Source organism: Pediculus humanus, genomic scaffold, assembly GCF_000006295.1.
Source record: "Pediculus humanus corporis 1103172108318 genomic scaffold, whole genome shotgun sequence".
Lineage (NCBI taxonomy): Eukaryota > Metazoa > Arthropoda > Insecta > Psocodea > Pediculidae > Pediculus > Pediculus humanus.
The window spans coordinates 116034-141577 of record NW_002987887.1 but is presented as its reverse complement, the minus strand read 5'-3'; the positions used below and the strand labels follow the sequence as shown (position 1 = coordinate 141577).

The 25544-nt window shown below is 28.0% G+C and overlaps 4 protein-coding genes and 1 non-coding gene across 5 annotated transcripts; all 5 read left to right on the top strand.

The window, feature by feature from the left end:
• Window positions 1-6766: 6766 nt before the first annotated feature.
• On the top strand, window positions 6767-11576 carry Phum_PHUM601270 (adenylsulfate kinase, putative; the record flags this gene model as incomplete). The annotated part of the gene is made up of 11 exons (XM_002432750.1): window positions 6767-6808; window positions 8550-8727; window positions 8792-8964; window positions 9038-9185; window positions 9663-9772; window positions 9875-10078; window positions 10238-10474; window positions 10567-10764; window positions 10837-11046; window positions 11126-11402; window positions 11482-11576. 11 exons carry the CDS (start codon window positions 6767-6769, stop codon window positions 11574-11576), a joined length of 1872 nt encoding a protein of 623 aa, XP_002432795.1.
• Window positions 11577-13448: 1872 nt separating this feature from the next.
• Phum_PHUM601260 (ubiquitin-conjugating enzyme E2 H, putative) lies at window positions 13449-14601 on the top strand (the record flags this gene model as incomplete). Its single annotated transcript, XM_002432749.1, has 4 exons — window positions 13449-13520; window positions 13770-13947; window positions 14069-14238; window positions 14470-14601. The coding sequence occupies 4 exons, from the start codon at window positions 13449-13451 to the stop codon at window positions 14599-14601; spliced, it is 552 nt and encodes a 183-aa protein (XP_002432794.1).
• Window positions 14602-18019: 3418 nt separating this feature from the next.
• Window positions 18020-18092, top strand: Phum_PHUM601250. Its single transcript has one exon. It is a non-coding gene; the product is annotated as a tRNA-Met (tRNA).
• Window positions 18093-18597: 505 nt separating this feature from the next.
• Window positions 18598-20992, top strand: Phum_PHUM601240 (isovaleryl-CoA dehydrogenase, putative; the record flags this gene model as incomplete). The annotated part of the gene is made up of 8 exons (XM_002432748.1): window positions 18598-18738; window positions 19381-19470; window positions 19572-19793; window positions 19876-20043; window positions 20109-20271; window positions 20345-20529; window positions 20610-20778; window positions 20859-20992. 8 exons carry the CDS (start codon window positions 18598-18600, stop codon window positions 20990-20992), a joined length of 1272 nt encoding a protein of 423 aa, XP_002432793.1.
• A 710-nt stretch (window positions 20993-21702) lies between these two features.
• Window positions 21703-22699, top strand: Phum_PHUM601230 (uncharacterized protein; the record flags this gene model as incomplete). Its single annotated transcript, XM_002432747.1, has 3 exons — window positions 21703-21863; window positions 21971-22256; window positions 22481-22699. The coding sequence occupies 3 exons, from the start codon at window positions 21703-21705 to the stop codon at window positions 22697-22699; spliced, it is 666 nt and encodes a 221-aa protein (XP_002432792.1).
• Between the last annotated feature and the right edge of the window lie 2845 nt (window positions 22700-25544).

Below are 25544 nucleotides of genomic sequence, written 5' to 3'. Positions count from 1 at the left end.
CTTTTTAAATTTTGTTTTAAAAAAAAAAAAAAAGTTGTAAAATTATATAACAATAAAGGAAGAAATAATTAATTGATACGTTTAATAAAAAATTTATTTATTTTTCTCAATGAATTTTTAGAGCCGCCATATTTATTATTATTATTATTATTATTTATGAATGGAAAAAAAGGACAGTAGGAATCGTAGTAGTAGTAGTAGTAGTAGTAGTAGGAGTAGAAAATGTTTACAAACAAAAAAACTTTTTAACGGGATCAACGAGGATTTTTTTTCCATTTAAAAGGTATTATTATTATTATTAAAATTTATTTAATTTAATTTAAAATATGGGAAATTTTCCCACGGTTGTTACTTAATTAATTTTTCTCCCACAGGATAGAAATGAAAATTCGATCTGGATATGATTAACACAAGTTTCATCATTCCTTTGACATCTTTTTCAAAATTGAACGTTAAAAATTTTTTAAAATGGACGACGATTACGGGTATTTTATTGAGTAAGAGAGAGATAGAAAATTATAAATTCAATAATCGAGTAATACCGGATAATAATATGTTGCGAAAACAAAAAAAGTCGTTTTTCCACACTACGTAAGTTAAGTACAAATTTTCATTTTTTCCAAAATAATACGTTCGAATCTCGATTAGGGAAAATAATTCGAGAATTTTCTTTTTGTTACGAAAATCGAGATTTAAACGTTAAAATTTTCCCCAAGGCTGATTGATACTCTCAGTTAAACAAAAAACGTATTAAAAAAAAAAAAACATTGACAGAGAATTTAAATCTAGCGTACAAACTTCAAACAACCGCGAAATTATTTCTGCGTAAAAATTCTATTTAAAGTTGTTTTTTTTTTGCAACAAACGTTTGTTTGTTTGTTTGTACGTAAGATAAATCTCAACGCGCGTTGTTAATGTTTGGTAACTCATAAGATAATATCATTGTAAGTTGATTACATTTCCCTATGTTAATTAATTTTTAAAAACGTTTTTCTTATCGTGTGTGTCAAACCATGTGATGATGTTTTTAAAAAAAAATTATTCGTGTTTTCTCTTCTTTCATCTTTTTCTTATTCATTTTTTTCCCTATCTCTCTCTCTCTCTCTCTCTCTCTCGCTCTCGCGTTCGTATAAACAACACACATTCTCGTATAAGATAAAAAAAAAAAAAAAAAAAAAAGAAAATTTAGGTTAAATTTCTCTTAATAGTTACTATTATTATTATTATTATTATTAATTGATATATCTCATCGTTTGTAGCAGACGACGACGATATTTACCGTTTTTTTTTTTTCTTCTCAATAGTGAGTACATGTAAATTTAATCAATGTTTTTTTTTTTTTTTTTTTTTTTTTAAATGATAAAATTTTATTTACCGCTAAGTAACATCATTTTATTTAATGGAACACTTTTTAATTCGTTTTTTTTTTTTTTAACCTCGTTTTAAATAATAATAATAATAATAATAATAATAATAATAAAATGTAAGAGTTTTACACGGGGTTTAATTTTTAGAAGAAAAAATTTTCAAACTTCTTTAATTTTTGATTCGTGGCATTGAAAAGTTAAAAAAAAAAGAAAAAAATTTTTGCGACAATTTTTTTTTTTTATTTTTGATAAAGTTGCGACAATTTAAATTTCCCCCATTTTTGTTTATTTATTTTCATTTTTCAAATCCAGTTTTATTTTTTTTATTTATCGTTTTTGTATATCGTTTAACAACAAAATATTTATTTAAAAAAAAAAAAAAAAATGATGCGATTTAATAACAAAATAATCGTTTTAAACAATTGAAAAAAAAATGGCGGAGTTTAATTAAGAAAAATTATGTAATGAGTGGAGATTAAAATTATTATTATTAATCTCTACGAAAAAATTCGCGATTCGATTTTGTTATTTTGAAAAGTTCGTTAAAAAATTTAACAGATTTTGTGATGATGATGATGATGATGATTATAAAATTAACGTTATTTAAATAATAATAATAATGTCACCTAACGTTAAAATTAAAAAATTTCTCGAGATATCTCGTTCACGACGATAATCATTTGAATTTTGGCTAACATTAATGGAAATTTTTTTTAAGGAGAAACGACAAGAACAACAACAACTCCAACTCCTTCTTCTTTCATAAAACATGTCTCAGGAAGTGAAAAAGCAAAAATTGGTGAGTGATTTTTAAATTAAAATAATCATCTGCCATTTTTAATCATAATTTTCATTCTCATTCTTCACAAATTTCATTTCTTACAATCAAATTTTCATTAACTTAATTATCATTTTGAGGTTTTCAATAGGTTATGCAATCGAGTGAAAAATAAAATTCAAGGTTAAGGTTGTAATTGTATTGTAACATATTTTTTAAAAAACCTTGAAAATAGTGTCATGTTAAAAATTTCAAACAAAATCACATGAATTGTCTCTTTAAAAAAACAAAAAAATATTTTTTTCGTTTCCTTTTCGAAATGTTATTGTTATTGTTACAAAATTTTTAATATGGTGAAGAAAAACTTTTGTATTTCCATAAACCTATATTGAAAGAAATTTCTGGAACAATTTTATCGATTTCTTTTGTTTCATTTAATTTTTCACCTTCTTTTCACAGTCTTTATCGAGATGTTGATTTCTTTACATTTACATTTACTAACAGGTGGATTAATTTTTGTTTTTTTTGTGTAGACTTTAAGTAGAAAATAAGATTTTAAAGGATTTTTCTTGTGGTATTACACATTCTCAACATGGCTTCATTATCGTTATCACTTTAATGTTTCTTCCATTTTGTTCGATTTTGTTTGATTATAAATTTGACACTCGTATTTAAAAGAGGTTATATTTGAACCATTTTGAAAAATTTTTATCATCTTTGATAATTTACAGTTGATCTTATAATTATTGACAATTTTCCATTTCACTCAAATGAATGTATCGAAAAAAAAAATTTTGTCATTTTAATATCCTTTGTGTAAATCAATTCATATAAATTCCCCATATGTGATTTTATTTGAAACTCATACTGAACCAACTTTTATTCGACAATATAGTTATCAAAGTTAATAAAAATTATGAGTTTTCCATCATGGAGGTTATCGAAACCTGCAAAAGGTGACTTTAAGATTGTTGTCGCTCATTAATTAACAAATCGCTTTACTCTTCGATAAATTTTCTTATTCCTTTGTATTCATACAATTCGAAGTGCATGTGTAAAGTGAAAATGATTTCACACACAAAAGTTTCTTTTTCTTCCTCTTATTATTATTATTATTATTATTATTATGGAAATATAAAAATTTTAATGGCACAAAATAATATGTTTTTTATTATTATTATTATTTTTTAAATTAAAAAAAAAAATAATAATAATAAAAATTATTAGAATTATGTAGATACATAAGAAGATTAAAGATTCTCTTCTCTTCTCTTTTTTTCCTCGATTGCATAATACTCTCACATTAACAAGAAGATAAAAAAAAAAAAAAAAATTTATTAATTAATTATTACACTTATTAACATAATTAATAATCGTTTAATTTTATTATCGGTTATAAATATTTAATAATAATAATAATAAAAAAATGAAAATAATTTAATTGTCAGTGTACAACCTTGTAATGTTAAATAATCATTTTTTTTTTTTTTTTTTTTTACTCTTCTCAACCTCGATCATTACTATCATCATCATCATCATCATCATCATCATCAATAATAATAATAATATTTTATTTATTTAAATTTAATAATTTTCTTGTTATTATTATTGTCGTTGTTGTAAAGCATCATCATCAGTTACTACAATCAAAAAAATCATTTAAATAATTTTTTTAAGAGAGAGAGAGAGAGAGTGAGAGAAAGAGAGAGGGAGAGGGAGAGAGGGAGAGACTGAGAGAAAGAGAGAGGGAGAGGGAGAGAGGGAGAGAAAGAGAGAGGGAGGGAGGGAGGGAGAGAGAGAGAGAGAGAGAGAGGGAGAGAAAGAGAGAGGGAGGGAGGGAGGGAGAGAGAGAGAGAGAGAGAGAGAGAGAGAGAGAGAGAGAGAGAGACAGAGAGAGAAAGAGAGAGAGAGACAATAGTTTTTGTGATAAGAACTCGATTACACTGATAACGTTATTTTATCACAGCCACAAATCTTTTTCATGTTGTTTTCATTATTTTTTTTTAAATTGTTTGCGAAATGAGATTCGGCATCCAAAAAAAAAATTTATCTGTCGGTGATTTCGGCTGTAGATAAATTAACGAAACCATTTTGATTTTCCCAATTTTGGTTGTTTTTTTTTTTTTGTTTCTCTCTAATTAAAGTTAAAAATCTGTTAATTGAAATCTTGACGACTTTGAAAATAGAAAAAAAATAAAAAAGGGAAAGGGATATAATAGATAAACAAGGTCTTTTTCTATGTATACATTCGAAGGAGTCGAGTCGACATGTGTAGTAATTACTTTTTTTTTTGCACAAGACACCTTCATTCAAGAATGAATGAATGAATGAATGAATGAATTAATGAATGAATGAATGGATTTCATCGTGTAATTAGCGTAAGCTCCCTAAATCGACTAAAAATTTGACTTTTGTATATGAAGGAAAAAAAAAGAAAATCTTAAAAAATTATTTAAATGGTAACATGTAACTGATGCCTTATTATTATTAATATTACAACTTTCAATAATAATAATAATAATAATAAGGTTAGAATATTAAAATTTTAATCCAAGGTTTTTTTAATCATCTCGTCATTAAATTTCAGGTTTCCTTTATTTATTTATTCTTATTTATTTAAAATAATTATTCGGTATTTATGTATAATTAAAATCAGGTTGTGCCATTTAAACGAAAATTATTTGATATTCGAAATTTCGATTATCGATTATCGATTCGCGATCTGACTTTATTATTGTTATTATTATTACGTATTATTGCCACCACTTTTACTGATACCACCATCGCTACTGCCACGCTATCGTCGGGTGGGTGGGGTGGGGTAGGGGGAAATCATGTTTTCATTACGGGTTAAAACTTACTTGTTTTTTTTTTTTTTTTTTTAATAACGTAAATAATATTTTTTTTTTTTACACGCGTCAGTTATTATTATTAATAATAATGGATGCCTTTGAATAAATTTTGTTTCGATTTCATTTCGCGTTAAATTAATGGTTAGTGATGACGTCATCATGGCGCGTGATTTCGACCCACGAAAATTTAACTTTTTTTTTTGATTGACAGAAATTGTCAATCCCCCCGTAGGTCAAATGAAACGAAAATAATGACCCTTTGATCAATTAATACGAATTTAAAAAAATTTTTTTTTCTTCCTTCATTTTTTTTTTTCTGACATTTTTAATGTGTGATCTAATAATAATAATAATGATAGTAATGTAAATTCGTGAATGAAACGTAAAATTCTCTCGGAAAAACGCGTACAAAGTCGAAATTCTTTCGGGAAAACGCGTGAAAAGTTGAAATTCTCTCGGGAAAACGCGTACAAAGTTGAAATTCTCTCGGGAAAACGCGTGAAAAGTCGAAATTCTCTCGGGAAAACGCGCGAAAAGTCCAAATTCTCTCGGGAAAACGTGTGAAAATTCGAAATTCTCTTGGGAAAACGCGCGAAAAGTCGAAATTCTCTCGGGAAAACGCGCGAAAAGTCGAAATTCTCTCGGAAAAACGCGTGAAAATTCGAAATTCTCTCGGGAAAACGCGCGAAAAGTCGAAATTCTCTCGCGAAAATGCGTGAAAAGTCGAAATTCTCTCGGGAAAACGCGTGAAAAGTCGAAATTCTCTCGGGAAAACGCGCGAAAAGTCCAAATTCTCTCGGGAAAACGTGCGAAAAGTCGAAATTCTCTCGGAAAAACGTGTGAAAATTCGAAATTCTCTCGGAAAAACGTGTGAAAATTCGAAATTCTCTTGGGAAAACGCGCGAAAAGTCGAAATTCTCTCGGGAAAACGCGCGAAAAGTCGAAATTCTCTCGGAAAAACGCGTGAAAATTCGAAATTCTCTCGGGAAAACGCGCGAAAAGTCGAAATTCTCTCGCGAAAATGCGTGAAAAGTCGAAATTCTCTCGGGAAAACGCGTGAAAAGTCGAAATTTTTAATCGCGCGCGAAAAAAATAGCAGACGATTTATTAACAACCACCTTTTTCGAAATTAAACAAACCGTTATCTATTGACACGTGCGTGTGGAAAAGAGGCGAAAAAAAATTTCCAGTAGTTTTGCATTATTATTATTATTATTTTTCTTCTCCTCCTTTATTAATATTCCAGTTAAAGACGTTTTTATTTGCAAAAAAAAAAAACTCGGTAATTATTATTATTATTATTATTATTAGTATTATTATTAATATTTTCTCGTAATGGAGGGCAGTCTCAGTCTCTTGTAACATTTAGGAAAACTAACGTCAAAGTCCAAGAAAAGAAGTTTTTTTTTTTTTTTTTTTTTTTTAATTTATTTATTCCAAGAAAATTTTTCTTCGAGTTTTTTTTTTTTTTTTTTTTTTCCTTCGACGAATTTTTTGTTCAGACGTTGTTCAGAACAACGTCGTCAGTACGCGCGTATCCCCGCACGCGAAAGGCATAAATATTAGTAAGTAGGGATCGCCTTGAAAGTGCCAGTGATAAAACATTATTTGCCGCGTAACAATCTATCTTGTTGTTGTACATCCGCACGTAAATATAAAAAAAAATTACCGTTTAATTTCGCGAGTTAATAGTAATAATAATAATAATAATAAAAGGTGAAGAAAAATCATCATTATTATTATTATCGTCATCGCCATCTTAATTCACGATGAACGGAAACAGATATAAAATTTTCGATTCTAATCAACAGGTTGGTTGGTTTGTTTATTTAAAAAAAAATGGTTTTTTTTAAATTTTTCGAGAATTTAGTTGTGAGTGTAGTTTCACGGGGGGCGGGCGAGCGGTGGAAGGGAGAAAGGGAAGAAGGGGAAGGGGGGAAATTTCGCGTTCGAAATCAGGTCTGAAAAGTTTTTCCAGGTTTTTTTTAAAAAAAAAAAAAAAATTTTTCTTAAGGGTGAAGTAATCAAATTGCCCCGGAAATATTAAAAAGGGGAGGGGCGGGGGCGGAAAAGTTTAAAAGAATTCCAAAAAGGGGGTAGGGGGAAATTTGCTGCTGTAAAAAATTTTCTTTTGTTTTTTTTTCTGTACATGAATCCGGTGTTGTAACGAATTGAGTTAAATTACAACGTTGTCACCTTGAATTATGTTTATCCAGGAAGGTAAAATTTATTTCCCCCTTCACCGCGCTCCTCTTCCTTTCCCCCCTCCCTCTTTCCTTCCCCTTCCTGCCCCCCCCTCCGCGCTAAGAACGCACCGGTCGTACTTGATGGGGCAAAAAAAAAAAAAAAATATTGTGTAATAGAAAAATTAAGTTATTATCATTTTTCGAATCGAATGTTTATTACGGGGAGGAGGAGGAGGAGGTTCGTGATCGTGGCAGTAGTGTAATAAGGTCGCGCTGTCGTGTCACGAGAATACGATAAATAAAAGAATCCGATCGTCGGAATGGATCACCTTTACACGTCTTATCAATCTTATCACATTAATCAAATTTTTCTTTTTTTTTTAAAAAACAATTTAAGGTGGTATGCCGCGTCGTCGGATTCGTTTTAAATTTTTTCATTTTCCCGCCCGTTTTTTCGTTTTGCCAGAAGGCTGTGGAAATATTTCCACAGGGTCGGATTTGATCGTCGACTAATTTTCTCTTTTAACGCTCGTTTTTTTTTTTCAAATCGGAAATTTAATAATAATAACAATCAACAACCGGTTGGAAAGTTGTTTAAACGAAAGTATAATTGAAATGTTTGTATTTCGTACGTCATAATCGTACAGGGTCGACATTTCCCCCCCCTCCCTCCCCGAAAAAAAAAGAAAATTGGACGTTTGTAAAATTTTCCGATTCGTTTCGTTTTTAATTTTTTTTTTTTTTTTTTTTCTATTGGCACGTGGAAAAAAATAAATAAATAAATAAATTCCAAGGATTTCTTTTTTTCTTTTTGTGTAAAAATGATTTATTAATAATAATAATAATTTTTTTTTTTTTTCTTCACGGTTAATTTGAGGTTTTTAAAACCTGGCGATGTCAGGTATATATAGGTATTCGTCATTGAAATTGTTTGTTTTGTTTAAATTACGTTTCCCATATTTATCGACACCGTGTGTGTTTTTTTTTTGCTGTATTCGGTTCGTTAAAACCTTTTTAGAACGCGATAATAAAGTCATTTAAATAAATAAATAAATAAATTTTCCAATTTGTATTTCTAATCACGAATTTTCTTTTTTCTTTTTTTCCCCCCCCCTCGCGTGAAAATTCACGTGGTAGGATGTAGGAGAAGGAAAATCTTCTTGGGTAAGAATACCACGATTTTTTCGTTTGACGCAGAAAAAAAAATAATAATAATAATAACACGCAGTAGTTGTTTGTTGTTTGTTGTGTGCTACTCGAGCTTGAGTTTAAATTTTAAAAAAATGTTGAGTTTGTGACGTAGGACAATGCATGGAAATTCTGGAATAAAATGTTATTATTATTATTATTAAAAATCAAATTTCAGGGCGTTCAAGTTGCCACGAATGTCACGGCTCAAAAACACATCGTTTCGAGAGACAAGAGAGGTCAGGTACTTGGAAACCTGAGGGGGTTTAGAGGATGCACGGTTTGGTTTACGGGATTGTCGGGAGCGGGGAAAACATCCATATCATTCGAACTCGAAGCGTTTTTGGTCAGCAGGGGTAAGTTCAAGGGGTCGTTCCCGTACAAAAGAAAGTTTTTTAATACGCGCGAAATCTGTTCCAGGAATTCCTGCTTACGGACTCGATGGAGACAACATTCGAACCGGACTCAATAAAAATTTGGGATTTTCGAAAGAAGACAGACAGGAAAACATAAGGAGAGTTGCGGAAGTTGCAAAATTATTCGCGGATTCCGGCGTCGTGGCACTATGCAGTTTCGTATCGCCTTTTGCGGAGGTAAGGGAATTGTGGGGGGAGGGGAGGGGAAAGGGGATCACTCAACATTATAATAAAAAAAAATGTGTTTCAGGATAGAGAAATGGCGAGGAGCATACACGCGGAAAGCGAATTGCCCTTTTTCGAAGTTTTCATAGATACACCCCTTCACGTGTGCGAACAACGAGACGTCAAAGGATTGTATAAAAAGGCGAGAAAAGGAGACATCAAAGGTTTCACCGGTTAGTGTTACCCCCCTACTTTATCCGAGAGAAAGAGAGAGAGAGAGAGAGAGAGAGGGATAGACAAAAGAAGAAGAAAAAAAACCCGGTAGTTTCGTATAGATCTTACGTAATGAAATCGCATTAAAATTTCGTGCGCAGAAAATTTTACACCATTATCATTATCATTATTATTTTTTGCTTCCGTTAACGAATCCGGATATGAAATTTTCACCGTAACGAAATTACCGCGCGTGACAATTTAAAATTTTTTTTTTAAACGATTACGTCATCTTAATTGTTGTCGTTTTCCTTTTGATCGTCAACTTCCGGTTTTTTTTTTCTTCTGTCTGTCCAGGAAAGAATGTGTTTTGCCAACAAGTAGAACATTCGTTTCTCCGGAAGTAGAAGACACTATTGAAAACGTTTATCTAAGATGATGGGGAGTGTAACCTTTGTTTTCTTTTTTTTTTGTTCCATTTCCGTTCCATTGACAAGGCGTCGATCAAGCTTACGAAAGGCCCTCGAGACCGGATTTGATTGTGGAAACTGTTAATACGACACCGGCGGAAAGCACATTACAAGTCGTGGAATTACTCGTGAGACACGTGAGTTGAAATTCGGGTAGTTTTCAAAGTACCCAAACGAAGTCCACGATTTGTCATCGTAAGGTGTTTTTCTTCCCCCCCCCTCCTCGGGGAACTTTTTAGGGAATTATACCGGAAACGACTAAAACGGGAGGATTGCTTCGAGAACTTTTCGTTAAAGAAAACGTTTTGGGAAACGTTTTATCCGAAGCTCGTACCTTACACAAATTGAACATAAACACCGTCGACCTTCAATGGGTGCAAGTGTTGGCCGAGGGTTGGGCATATCCTTTGAAAGGTTTCATGAGAGAAGATCAATATTTGCAGGTACGAACGACTTAATTTTAAAACAATAAGAGTATTAGTATTATTATTATTATTATTATTATTATTATTATTATTATTATTATTATTATTATTATTATTATTATTATTATTATTATTATTTTAAAGGGAATTTTTGAAATTTGGTTTTTTCCATTTCAGACTCTTCATTTCAATTCGATCGTCGTAGATGGTAAAACAATCAATCAATCGATACCCATCGTTTTACCCATCAAAGATGGCGACAAAGATAAAATAACGGGAGCAAAAGCGGTTTTACTCGTTCACGAGTCGAAACCCGTCGCCATATTGAGAAATCCGGAAGTTTTCCCACACAGGAAAGAAGAAAGATGTTCGAGACAGTTTGGAACGAATCACAAGGGTCATCCTTACATAAAAGTAAATCACACACTCGCGTCAAATTGAAAAATCTGTAAAGGGGAAGGGAGGGGAGTGACGAACGAAATTTTAAAAAAATTGTTTGTTTGCAGATGATTTACGAAAGCGGTGATTGGTTGATCGGTGGGGATTTAGAAGTTTTGGAACGGATAAAATGGAACGATGGACTCGACGAGTATCGATTGACCCCCAATCAATTGAAAGCAAAATTTAAAGACATGAAAGCGGATGCAGTTTTTGCTTTTCAATTGAGGAATCCTGTACACAACGGACACGCTTTACTCATGCAGGTAGAGTCTGGACAGGGTTTGTTAAAACCGTTGAGGAAAAGAGTTTTTGACAAAATGGATTTCTTTTTCTAGGACACAAGGAGAAGATTATTGGAGGGAAACAAATTTAAAAAACCAGTTTTGCTTTTGCATCCTCTGGGTGGTTGGACGAAAGAAGATGACGTACCCTTACCCGTGAGAATGAAACAACATCAGGCCGTTCTCAGCGACGGAGTACTCGATCCGGAATCGACAGTTTTGGCCATTTTCCCATCCCCCATGTACTACGCGGGACCCACCGAAGTTTGTTTTTCCTTTTTTTTTTTCCACGACGTTTCGGGATTTTTTAAAGATAATGATAACGATAAAACGATTATTGTAGGTTCAATGGCACGCGAAAGCGAGAATGAACGCGGGAGCGAATTTTTACATCGTAGGAAGAGATCCCGCGGGAGTTCCGCATCCGGACGCGAGTTTAAAACAAGATTTGTACGATGCCACGCACGGTGCGAGAGTTTTAAAAATGGCTCCCGGTTTGGACGATTTAGAAATAATACCCTTCCGAGTCGCGGCCTACGACAAAACGAAAAAACAAATGGCTTTTTTCCAACCGGAAAGAAAAGATGATTTCGAATTCATATCCGGAACGAAAATGAGAAGTGAGAAGGGAATCACGGGAGTGGGGGGAGAGAGAGAGAGAAATCCGGGAATTTTAATTTTTTTTATTTTTGTTTCCAGCTCTCGCGAAAGCGGGTGAAAATCCTCCAGATGGTTTCATGGCACCCAAAGCTTGGTCGGTTTTAGCTGAATATTACCAATCGTTGAGAAAGTAACGGGGAGAGGGGGGAGGATAAGGAAGAAGGCAAAAAAAAAGGAAAAAAGGAAAAACATATTTAAAAATCGTTTTTTTCTTTTAGTTAATTTTTTTAATTTTTAAAAATCATTATTATTATTAATATTATTATTATTATCGTTGTTTTTATATATACATATATATATATAATAAAAAATATTGTTTTGCGTCTGTGACGTAATAAGAAAAAAAATAATAATAATTAATCGTTTGTTTATTGATTTTTATTATTATTATTATTATTATTATTATTATTATTATTATCATCATCATTATTATTATTATTATTATTATTATTTTGTGTATAATAAAAGTTTTATGTGAAAATATATATATATATATTTATACGTATGAGACATAAATAAAAAAAAAAAAAAAACTTATTTTAGTCTTATTCAATTGATTAAAGGATTGATAACGAAGAAAACATTTTAAATTTCCCGCCAAAAAAAAAGGACGGGAAAACATTTAAAAAAAAAAAAAAATTTAAAAATAATAAACATATCGATTCGATTAGGTTAAATAAAAAAAGTGTAAGTAAAAAGGGAGGGAAAATTTGAAAACAAAACAAAGCGGCAGTTACGGATAGCAAAAGCAACAAGTCGAAAAAATCACGTACGTAATGATTGAAATATATATATCGAAAGAAATTTTTGCTGGGAAACAGCTGTTTTTGACATCTTTTGTTCGACGAAAAACTAAACCTAGTCGTAAAAAAAACAGTTTAGAGGTAAGTTAATGAAACTCAAGAAAAGTGTACAGTTAAACATAAGAAAATTTTTTTTTATGTGATGGCGTGAAATGTTGGTTATATGAAGAAAATTAAAGAAAATAATAAAAATCGTATAATTGATTTGATTTCTAATTGATATTTGCTAAAAAGTAAGTCTCTGACGATAACAATGATTTAAAAAAAAAAAAAAAAAAAAAATCTCGATCCCAGTCGTTGCCCCAATAAAATTTATAATTTTTTTTTTTTTTTCTCCTCGGGCGTTCTAATAATAATTTTTTATTTATTTTAATTTAATTTAATTATATTTTAAAAAATAATTTAAAAAATTAATTATTTTAATGATTTATTTATTATAATATTCGATTATTTAATTGACAAGGTCGTAAACAAAGAACAGCTGATTGCACTTACAGATGATATTGATTTCGTATTCGTGTGTGTGTGAGAGAGAGAGAGAGAGAGAGAGAGTCTTTGTTCCCCTTTAAAAAAAAAAAATTGAGCAACTTATTGCAAAAATTAACAATTTTTTTTTTTTTTTGTAATTATCTTTTTCTTTTTTTTTTTTTATTTAATAATATTATTTATTTGTTTAAATATGATTGATTGATTGATTGATTGATTGATTAAAGGTATATTATTACAATATGTAAATAGTATTGTGAATTCTTTCTTTTTTTTTGTTTTTCATTATAAAAAAATTCATATGTAAATTTTTTTTTATTTATTCATAATCGGGTGTAACACTCATTTTATTTATTTATTTATTTTTTATTAATAGAAAAAAGAAACCTTGTAAGTCATTTAATTATTATGTGGTATAAAACATATTTGTTTTATTTTATCAAATTGATTTTTAATATTCTCTTACCCCCCTCCCTCTCTCTCTCTCTCTCTCGGTGTTAAATCAATTTCGATATTATTGAAAATTCCCTTTTCGTTAGGTTTGTCGATTTCATGTTTGTTAAAATTTTAATGAAATTTTTTATGTTGTTTGCAGGTGTTTGCAGATTTTTTTTTTTTTTTTTTTTTGCAATATTTTCGAGGGGAGAGGAACCTAAGTGTTGAAAAGAATAAATAAATCTTTGTCACATTAGAGTCCTCCTTTGGAATCCCAAAAGGATGTCATCCCCGAGCGCAGGAAAAAGGAGAATGGATACTGATGTGATTAAGCTAATAGAAAGCAAACATGAGGTATTTCATAATTCCCCCTCAGTCTTTCCCTTCCTCCCCCACCCAAAAAGAAAAGTGAATTTATTTATTTATTATAATTAATAAAATTTTAAATGTGATTTAGATTTGAATCAATTGTGAATTTTTTGTCGTCTGTTTGTGTCGTTTAAAAGTTTCCGAGTTTATTTAAAACAACCTTTGGAAAATCTTTGAAAACTTTTACTAAACATTGTTTCATAATAAAATCAATAATGAATTTTTCAATTTCAGGTCACTATATTGGGGGGATTGAATGAATTTTGTGTTAAATTTTATGGTCCAAGACACACACCTTACGAGGGAGGTATTTGGAAAGTTCGAGTTCTTCTACCTGAAAATTATCCATTTAAATCTCCAAGCATTGGATTTATGAATAAAGTTTATCATCCAAACATTGATGAAGTTTCTGGTAAACATAATTATCATTATTAATAACAACAACAACAACTAACATGTTAACTACCTTTAATTATTATCATTTTACTCAAATGTTTGTGTGTAAAGTGTTTCGATTGATTTCATTTCGACAGGTACTGTTTGCCTAGATGTCATTAATCAAGCATGGACAGCCTTGTACGATCTAAGTAATATATTCGAATCATTTTTACCACAATTACTTACTTATCCAAATCCGATAGATCCGTTAAATGGAGATGCTGCCTCTATGTATCTTCACAAACCAGAAGATTACAAAAAAAAGGTTTGCATTGCTTTGTACAGTAGGAGGAGAAGAAGAAGAAGAAGAAGTAGTAGTAGTAGTAGTAGCAGTAGCAGTAGCAGTAGTAGCAGTAGCAGTAGTAGCAGTAGTAGTAGTGGCAGTAGTAGCAGTAGTAGTAGTGGCAGTAGTAGTAGTAGTAGTAGTAGTAGTAGTAGTAGTAGTAGTAGTAGTAGTAATAAAACAGGTTTTAATTATTATTATTTAACGTTTAAGGTGGCAGAATACGTTCGTAAATACGCAACAGAAGAAGCTTTGCGGGAAGCAGAGCAAAACACGCTAAGTTCAGACGAAGAAAGTTCCATGTCGGACTTTAGCGAAGACGAAGCACAAGACATGGAATTATAACATTTTTTTATCACAAACGTATTCACAACTCGTCATTATCATCATCATCATCATCATTATCATCATCATCATCGTCGTCGGTATCATCCGGAAAAATCATTACATTCAAATGAAAAAAGGAAAAAAAATAAAGGAAAGAAAATGAATAAGAAGAAGAAGAAGAAGAAAAAATGAGGGGGAAAAAAAATTCATATTCATCACTATCATTAAAATAAATAATAATAATAATAATAATAAGGATATAAGATTTATGAAAATAAATAAATAATAATAATAATAATAAGTAATTAATTAATTAATTAATATGTTATTTAATTATTTTGTAAAATATTAAAAAAAAAAAAAAAAAAAAAAAAATTTTTTGTCTCCGCTCATTTTATGGAAAAAAAGGAAAAAAAAGGAAAAAAAAAAATTATGTAGTAGTTGTGAGATTATTTTATTATTATTATTTTTTTATAAAAAAAAAAACAAAAAACAAAATGGAAGGAAAAATACAAAAAAAAATTTAAAAATTATAAAAAAATGAAAAAATCATTGTTTTATTTTGTAAATTGAAACGTTGTAAAACACACACACACAACAACAGTAATAATAATAATAATAATGATGATGATGATGATAGTAATAGTAATAATAATAATAATGATGATGATGATAGTACTAGTAATAATAATAATAATGATTTAAATTAGTTTTGATGTGGTAAAAGAAAAAAGGATCATAAAGTAATATAATAATAACAAGGAATTTTATTTTTATATATATGCAATTAAATTTTAATCATAATCATCATTATTTTATTTAATTAAATTATTATTATTATTATTCTTGTTATAATTTTGTCGTTATTAATGATAATAATAATAATATCGTATTAATTTTAATTTTTTATGTGGTCAGGATTAGAATTAAAAAAAAAAAAAAATGAAAAAATTTGAGAAAGGTAATAAATAAAAAAAAACAATTGGATGAAAATTTAACGGATTTTATTATTATTATTATTAATTAATATTTTGTATTTATAAGATCGTAAACAAACAAACAAACAACCAAACAAACGCCAATATATATATATATATATACGTGTAAATTATAAAATGAAATGAAATGAAAAAGAAAATTTTTTTTTTTTTTTTGGTTTTTTTCTCGCCATTTAAAAAAAAGTTTAATTAACGATTTGAATTCATAATTATTATTATCATTATTATCATTATTATTATCATTATTATTATTATCAGGGAGTAAATAAATTGATGAAGAAAAAAAAATGGTTCGTGTAATTTAAACAAAAAAAAAAGGAAGGAAGGAAGGCGCACATTACAATTATTATTATTATTATTAAACATTTTTGATTATTATTATTATCATCATCATCACGATCATATTTATAATATTTTAATTTATATATATATATTATTTTTTTGTTGATTTAAAATAAAATATAAATTTAATAATATATTTAAGGGCTGAATGGATAGTTTAGATGATTTGTGTAAATTTTATATAAAACGGTTAAAAATTAAAAATTAGAGATAAAGAGTACAATTTATGTAATAATTTTACATTATTATGTTTTTATTATTTTATTTTATTTTTAGTTTAATAATATTAATAATATTGATAATAATGATAATTTTGAAAAAAAAAAAAAAAAAGAAGTTTTTTAATAAATAAGAATAATAATTTTATGAAGAAGAAGAAAAAAGAAAAATGGCGGATTGATTTTTTTTGTTTTTTTTTTTTTTTTTTAAATCATTCGTTGTTATTTATTTAATATGTTTGTTTGTGGAGGCGGGGGGAGTGTATGTGGTAACGATGATTATCAACACCCCTTCCTCCCCTGACCCACTCACTACACTACAGCCCTTAATTTTTATTAATTAATTAATTAATTGTTTTTTAATTTTACTTTTATTCGTTTTTACTGTTTCTTTCTCTCTCTCTCTCTCTCTCTCTCTCTCACAGACTTTTCCTTCGTTTTTTTTTTTTACTTTTTGTAATGGTTTGTTGTTTGTCAAAATGATAATAATAATAATAAGTTAAGAGCAAATGGAAACCAATAACAAACACACAAACATTTAAAAATTTTCGTTGTTAATTTGAAATTATTTGAAAATTTGTTTTAAAATCAAACTTCTCTCTCTCTCTCTCTCTCTCTCTCTCTCTCTTTCTCTTTTTTACTCTCTCTCTCTCTCTTTCTCTTTCTCTTTTTTACTCTCTCTCTCTCTCTCTCTTTGCTTCATTCACTCTCTTTGTTCTCTTTCTCTCTTTCTTTCTTTTTCAGTCTCTGCATCTCTTTCTCTCTCTCTTCTTATTTTTCAGTCTCTCTCTCTTTTTTTACTCACTGTTTCTATCACACTTTTCTATTAGCCACGCTGTTTCTTTTCACTCTCTCTCTCTCTCTCACTTTCTCTTTTTTACTCTCTCTCTCACTTTCTCTTTTTTACTCTCTCTCTCTCTCTCTATCTATCTATCTATCTCTCTTTTATGTATTTAAACTTATTTCTGACGCCAAAATAAAATAAAAAATTTTTTTATTAAATTAATGGCAAAACTTGTAAATTATTAACAAACAAAATTTTTATCATCATCATCACTAATAATATTATTATTATTATTACTACAACTATTATTACAATTACTGTTGTTGTTGTTGTTTGTTGCTTTCCCGCCATAAATTACAAAATACAAGAATTAACACGTCGGATTCAAAATTTTTTTTTTAAATGTAAATTTCGCGCGCGTGTGTGTGTGTGTGCGGGTAAAAATTTTCGTTACAAAATCCATTCAAAATTGTTAATAATAATAATAATAATATTATTATTATTATTAATTTTATCGATTTCAATAATTTTTTGCCGTTTGCAACGATTTTCGAGGGTAATTTTTTGTTTTATCGTTTAGATAACGCGACGGTGGCGGCGGTGGTGGTGGTGGTGGCGATAAAGAAATTAATATCATAGATAAATATGATAATGACGTCATCGATTTTATCACGTGACTTCTTCACATTCTCACAAGATCGCATTTATTACTACCACCATCATTACCGTCGTCGATTTTTTTAAATAAAATTTTATTTATTTATTTTTTGTTATAAATAAATAAAATTCGAGTAGATTTAGTTTATTAAAAAAAAGTGTTTTAAATAATTTGCTGTCGTTAAATTAAAACTAATGAGTTTTTCAAACAAAAAAAATTGATTATTATTATTATTATTAATAATTATATAGCTAATGTAAATAATTTTATTTTCGAAATAATAATAATATAAATTTTAATAAATTATTCGTTTGTTTTGTTTGTTTTTTTACATACGCGACTGGATAATAATGATAATTAAATAATAGTTTCCATTAAAATTTTTATTTTGAAAATAACAGTTTAATAAGTAAATATTTATCTGGTAGCTTTAACGGCCTCGGTAGCGCAGTAGGCAGCGCGTAAGTCTCATAATCTTAAGGTCGTGAGTTCGATCCTCACCCGGGGCAGTTATATTTTTTTTGAAAAAATTCTCCACCTCGATTTGAATCATCGTCAAAATTTTTTTTTTTTCCTCTTCTTATTCGTTATTTATTATCCTTAAATGGTTTTTATAGATACCACGTGACACATTTATTATTTAACATTGGATAAATTATGCGAATTAAACGGATATTAAGATAAACAACAACAAAAAAAAAAACAAAAAAAATTGATATTGACAGAAAATGGCGGTTTTCATTAATACGTATCGCGGTTCCTTTATAAATTTAATACCACGATTGTAATTCGATCGCGTTGTTTATTAAAAAACGGTAATAATTGTAAATAAATAAATCAATAAGTTAAAAAATATCTCGTAGTAATGCTGGGTCATTTTATTACAAAATGTCGTGTTTACAATAACAAACGAATATTATTGGTTTAACTATAATATCCAAGGTCACACTTACACTCGTGCATTTATAATAAACGTTTAGGCTATCAGTTAACAGTGAGATTTATTATTTAATCATGGCAACGGTTAGATTTATAAAAAAAACATTGTTTTTATCAAACGGTTTTAAAAAAATTCGTAATAATAGTTGCAGATGTTATGCACAACATTATCCAATTGATGATGACGTTTACGGTTTAACGGATGATCAAAAACAGGTACTTATGTTAAATATGGGGTTTTTTTTTTTTAAAATGATTACATTTTCCATCTCACTTTTTTATTTAATTTACCTCTTTTTTATATATTTATATAATATATATATAGTAAGAAATCATACGTTTTCGTAACTTTTATAACGAGAAAAAACTTTAAATTCAAAGAAATTAAAAAATTTACCTTAAATTCAAATTGATAAAAATTTCTAGGTCGACATGTTGAATTGGAATGATTATCATAGAGTAACAAAATTTTCTCTCTCTCTCTAACAATACCGAATAAATTTTTATTTTTACTGCTTTTAACCGTTATAACGATTTATGTTTGTCAAAAAAAAATACGTTTGTAGGTTTTTTTAAAATTCAAAATTAATTCTGTATGTAAAAAGTTTTTAAAAACGTTAAAGTTATTTTATAATAAGTTAAATTCACTTTTCATACTTTTTTTTTTTTAAATACATCTTTTTAAACAAATTTTCAAAACGATCAAATTTAGTTTAAAAAAAGAGAAAATTTAGTGAATTTAGTAAAAAAAAAAAAAAAAACATTTAAAACGCTTTAAAACGTTAATTTTGATCCATGATTGATAGGAAGAAGAAAAAATTATTTTAAAATGAAATTTCCGCCAAAACTTGTTTTCAGTTAAGAGAAACCGTTTTCAATTTTGCACAAAAAGAATTAGCACCAAAAGCAAGTGAAATCGACAAAAATAATAATTTTTCATCATTAAGAGTGAGTTTATATTAATAATAATAATAATAATAATAATAAGATTTTCATGACGTTCGTTGAATGCTTTAATTTTCAATTTTATATAATTTTGTGGGTTTAAGGAATTTTGGAAAAAATTAGGGGATTTGGGACTTTTAGGAATAACGGCTTCACCTGATTATGGAGGGACAGGAGGAACTTATACTGATCATTGCATCATTATGGAAGAATTATCAAGAGCTTCTGGTGCCATTGCTCTCAGTTATGGAGCTCATTCAAATTTGTGTGTAAATCAAATAAGTAGAAATGGAAACGAAGAACAAAAAAAAAAATATTTACCCAAGGTAATAAAGATCAAAAAGAAGAAACAAATTTTAATCGTTGAAATGATTGGACATAAATAAAAAATTTTTTTAAATTTTTTAGCTTTGTTCTGGAGAACACATGGGAGCATTGGCAATGTCAGAACCTGGATCAGGTTCAGATGTTGTTTCTATGAAACTCAAAGCTGAAAAAGATCCATCTGGGAAATTTTACGTTTTGAATGGAAACAAATTTTGGATTACAAACGGTCCAGATGCAGATGTTCTTGTGGTGAGTACAAATTTTACTTTATTTTAAGGTTTCAAAATTACATTTAAAGTTTAAATTACTTTAAGGTTTATGCTAAGACAGACACAAAAAGTAAACCACAGCATGGAATATCAGCATTTCTTATCGAAAAAGGATTTGAAGGTTTTTCGACTGCTCAAAAATTAGATAAATTGGGTATGAGAGGTTCTAACACTTGTGAACTCATATTTGAAAACTGCAAAGTGCCAGGTAAAATGTTTTTTTTTTTTTTCATTTAAACAGTAATTTTAGTAAGTTATTTATTAATAAATAAATTTTGTAGCTGAAAATCTTTTGGGACCTGAAAATAAGGGTGTTTATGTTCTTATGAGCGGATTAGATTATGAACGATTAGTATTATCCGCTGGTCCAGTAGGTTTAATGCAAGCTGCCTGTGATGTAGCTTTCGATTATGTTCATGTAAGAAAACAATTTGGTACAAAAATAGGACAATTTCAACTATTACAGGTAAAATATATAGTTTTTAAATTTAAATCTCGAATATTATTCACCCTGTTAATTTCAATGAATGTTTTTTTTTTTTTAAGGGTAAAATGGCTGACATGTATACAAGGCTAAGTGCTTGTCGTTCATACATGTTTTCTGTCGCTCGAGCTTGTGATGCTGGAAAGGCAAACAAGAAAGATTGTGCAGGTGTTATTTTATATTGTGCTGAAAATGCTACACAAGTGGCTTTAGATGCCATACAATGTTTAGGTAATGATCACATTAAGTCTTTCGATATGTTTAATACCTATTTTAAATGGTGATAAAATTATTATTGTTAATTTCGAAAGGTGGCAATGGGTACATCAATGATTATCCAACTGGTCGTTTACTTAGAGATGCAAAATTATATGAAATTGGTGCAGGAACAAGTGAAATAAGAAGATCACTGATTGGTAGAGCTTTAAATGATGAATACAAATGATAAATCATAAATGACAAAATTTGTGGTAATTAAAAACTAGAAAAAAATGTCTCTCGATAAGGAGGAAAAATAGTTTTTGTTTTTAGTTCAACAGTCACATTAATCGACTCTTCCTTTATTTAATTTCAGATATTCAAACCAGTGAATAATTTAAACAAAATGACAATAAATAAAAAAAACATTATAAAAAATAAAATGGGTAAAGGATTAAAATTACATCTGATAAATTATTACTCACATGAAATAAATGTTTTTTTTTTTTTTCATTCTAATAATAATAATAATTATTTATATTAATTTGTTTTTATTTTGAATGTTTACAAATCCGTTATTACGACAAAGCAACAAGTCGATTTTACAAAAATGAGTTGTTTGCAACAGTGTACTTGAACGACTTGTTGCAAGTAAACAATAAAATGGCAGTTTATTAAAACTTAAATACTTAACCTATCTAATTAATCCGGAAGAATAATTTTCACAAAGAGAAGACAAAAATTTTCAACTTTATTATTAATTTAGTAGTTTTTTTATGAGAATAAAATAATGAAACAACGGTTTATTTATTATTATACAAAAAACAATTTATTTAAAAATTTTGACTTTAAATTGCCGTGTAAATAATAATAATGATAATTTAAGGTTTAAATTAAGAATGTTATAAAAATATTTAAATGATGTCACATATAAATATAATAATTTAATTAAATAATATGAGATTTTCATTAAAAAGATACCTGATATTTTTATTCTTTGTATATGTTTTACTATTTGCATGGAATTTTATATCAAGAAAATATGGAAGAAGTACATTTTTAGAAACTTGTAATTTTCCCAAGAAATATCAAGATGAATTACACATATTTACCAATGAGTAAGTAATTAAATTTAATGTTTCAATGTTGAGCAAATAAGTTTGTTATTTTATTCATGTACGATATTATTAAAATTTAAGTTTACTTTTTTTTCTTTTTTCTGTAGGGTTCATAAAATTTTAAAAGTTTTAAATGTAACACATTTTTTATGTTATGGAAGTTTATGGGGTGAAATAAGATTTTCAAGGGTTTTGCCGTGGGAAGATAAATCAGTTATGTGTATATTAAATGAAGAAATATTAACCAAAGATGAATTATCAATAATAAGAATTTTTAAAAATAATGGATTTTATATATCATACCAAAGTTCGGAGGGTCAATATGTTGTGACAAAATTAAATAGCGATAAAAAAATGAGAGTTTTACTCGTTTTATTCGAATTGGATAAAGTGGTTTGTATTCATTTAACTACTACTACTACTACTACTACTATTACTACTACTACTACTACTACTACTACTACTACTACTACTAGTACTACTACTTATTTAATTATATAAACTTTTCCTTATTTTTTCTCGAATAAATTATTAATAAATTTTAAATTATAAATAATTATAATAAAATCCCTTTAAGGAAAAATTGATCAAATGCTTTGATATTTTAATTAAAACAGGTTGAAATGTATAGAAGAATAGGATGGAAAAGAAGATTTCTTCCACCCGATTGTAGTCTTGAAAGTCTCGATTGTTTTCCTCCGAGACTTATAATACCTCCATTACCAATAAAAGAATTTGGTGGATCATTAATACCTGCACCGAGAGAAGGGATAGAAATGCAAAAATATCATTATAAAAATAATTGGTGGAATGAAGTACCCATTAAAAACTGTTAACCATTCTCTCATAGTATTTAATAATAATAATAATAATAATAATAATTCAAACAGTATTATTATTTTTAATAAATGTTAAGCTATATATGTTATTAACAAATTTTCTTAATTTTTTCTTTCCGACTAATCAACAACTGTAATTATCGAATTTAAAATCTCTTTTAAATAACAAATCAAATAATAATAATAATAATGATAATGATTTATTATCAAAACTGACAAAGTTTGTCTTCTGCTTTTATTCATATTTTTAAACAAATTAAACTGAATTCATTAGGATAAAATAATTATTATTAACTTTGTTCGAGTTTTTTTTTTTACTGCATAATCATGATTGTTTTTGGATATTTATATAAAATGGTAAAATTTAAATGAAATAATAATGATAATAATGATAATAATGATAATAATAATAAGTTAAAAGGGAATTAATAATATTGTTGTGTTATTTATTTATTTATTAAAATATAATTTTATATAATTTTTTGTTTTGTATTATGTACTTGTAAATAGATTTATATATATATAGTATTATATTTGTAATGTGATTTTTTTAAATAAATAAATAATTATTATTATTATTTCGTTTATTTCATTATTGATTTTTTTTATCAATTAAAATAATTATCATTATTATGATTTTGATATAAAAAATAAATTAATAAGACGATCGTACGTATAAAAAACATTACCACGTAATAAAAATAATAATAATAATAAAGAAATGATTTTATTAATTTTAGTTATCGCATTATTATTATTATTATTATTATTTCATCAAAACAATAAAATTTTCGTCTGCTTCATCATCATCATCATCGTTTTTTTATTCTTATCGAAACCTTTTTTTTCCCCCAAAATTTAATATAAAAATGTTTTTTTTTTTTTTTAGAATGAGACATATCACGTTTTGCTTATGAAACTAAACGATGAAAAATGTTAAATTTTGATTGGTTGATTTTTTGTCAAAATGGCGATTCGTCGACGTTAACTCTTGGCTGAGAGTGTGAAGGCGGGGTTTTGTCTTTAAACGAACCTCTCTCTCTTCAGAGATTTGTTTAAACTCTATCTCTCTCTCTCTCTCACTCACTCCACGAGCGTCGTAATATATATAAAAATTTCTGACCGTTAGCATTTATGTAAAGTATCACAAACGATTCGCATGTTTTTTTTGTTTTCACATAAAATTAAGTCGATAATAATAATAATAAGTCGTCAGTTTTTTTTTCTGACATTTTTAATAATAATAATAATAATAAGGATTTTTTTTAAATGTGATTATTTTAATAATAACGGATTTCGATTGTGATTTTATTTTTTAAACAAAATGGATTAAAAAATGTGTGGGTTACGTATTCGATTGAATTTTTTTGTATAAAATAATAATAATAATTTATTATTAAAATGACTATGAGTTGTCCAGAAGTTATGTATCAGGCTTATTATCCTTATTTATATCAGAGAGCGAGTAGCGGTGCTGGAGTACCAAGACCGACTTTTCCATCTCCATTTACTCATCAATACGAAAGAGTAAGTTTTATTTATTTATTTATTTATTATTAACTTTTTTTTTATATGTTTAAGAACCATAATGACGTTTCATCATCATTATTATTATTGAACATTCGAAGTGGGGGGAAGAAGGGGGAAGGGGGAAACCCATTTTCATTCCTTTTTTTAATTAATTTCAAGACAACCTCAACTTTCTTTTGTGTTTTTTTTTTTTTTTTTTAATTTTCTTTTCCCCCTTTTTTTTTTCCTTCTGGAAAATTCTTTTAATTTACTTTAAATTTTTCTTTTTTTCTTTATTTCCTGTCGGGTGGAAGGGGGGGGCGGGGACGGGGGCGGTGTGGAAATTTATTTTCGATCCGTCAGAAATTCGGTTTTTAATTAATTTCATTTGTAGAATTTAAATTTTTCAAAAAAAAAAAATCCCCCCCCCCCTGTTTATTATTATTATTATTATTATTATTTAAAATATTTTGGCGCCGTTTTTTTTTAAAATCATTTTTACTTATAATAATAATAATGATTAATCATGTTGATAAAAAAAAATAATCTCTGCCCCCCGAAAAAAAAATAAATAAATAAAAATAAAAGAAAGTTAATACGATATTATATATATAGTAATTTATTATTATTATTATTATCATTATCATTATCATTATTATTATTATTATTATTATTATTATTATTATTATTATTAATTATAATTTATAAGGTGTTAAACGTGACGTAAAACAGACAAATCGTTGTCGCGCGCTTTTGGTTTCCCTTTCGCTTTCGGCGTCGTCGTCGTCGTCGTCTGAACAATGAAAAATTTGGATTTGGATTCGAATCAAAAAAAAAAAAAAAATTACTTTTTTAACCTTTTTTAACATTTTTTTGTTTTATTTTAATTAAAACGTTTTCTCACAGTTGATTTAATAAAAAATAAGAAGATGATGATGATGATGATGATGGTGGTGGTTAAGATGATGATGATGATGATGATGAACCCTTAAAAGAAATTTTTAGTTTTTTTTTTTTGTGGGGGGAAGGATGGTTATGCCGTTCATTAAAGTGTGAAAGGTTTTAACGGTTAATTTAATTTTTAACTCGCATTTTAAAAATAATTTTTTTTCAAACCCTTTCCCCCACCGCCCCCCGTCGGATTACGGTTAAATAAAATGGCGAGAAAGAGAGAGAGAGAAAGAATGATATGGTTTTTTTCACGTTCGTGCCGAAGGAAGCTTTTTCTAGAAAAAATTAAGTTTTTTAAAATTTTTTTTACGGAATCAACCCTTTTTTAAAACCCCCCCCGCACCCCAGGCACCCATTATTAAACGGGAAATTTTCTTTTCCG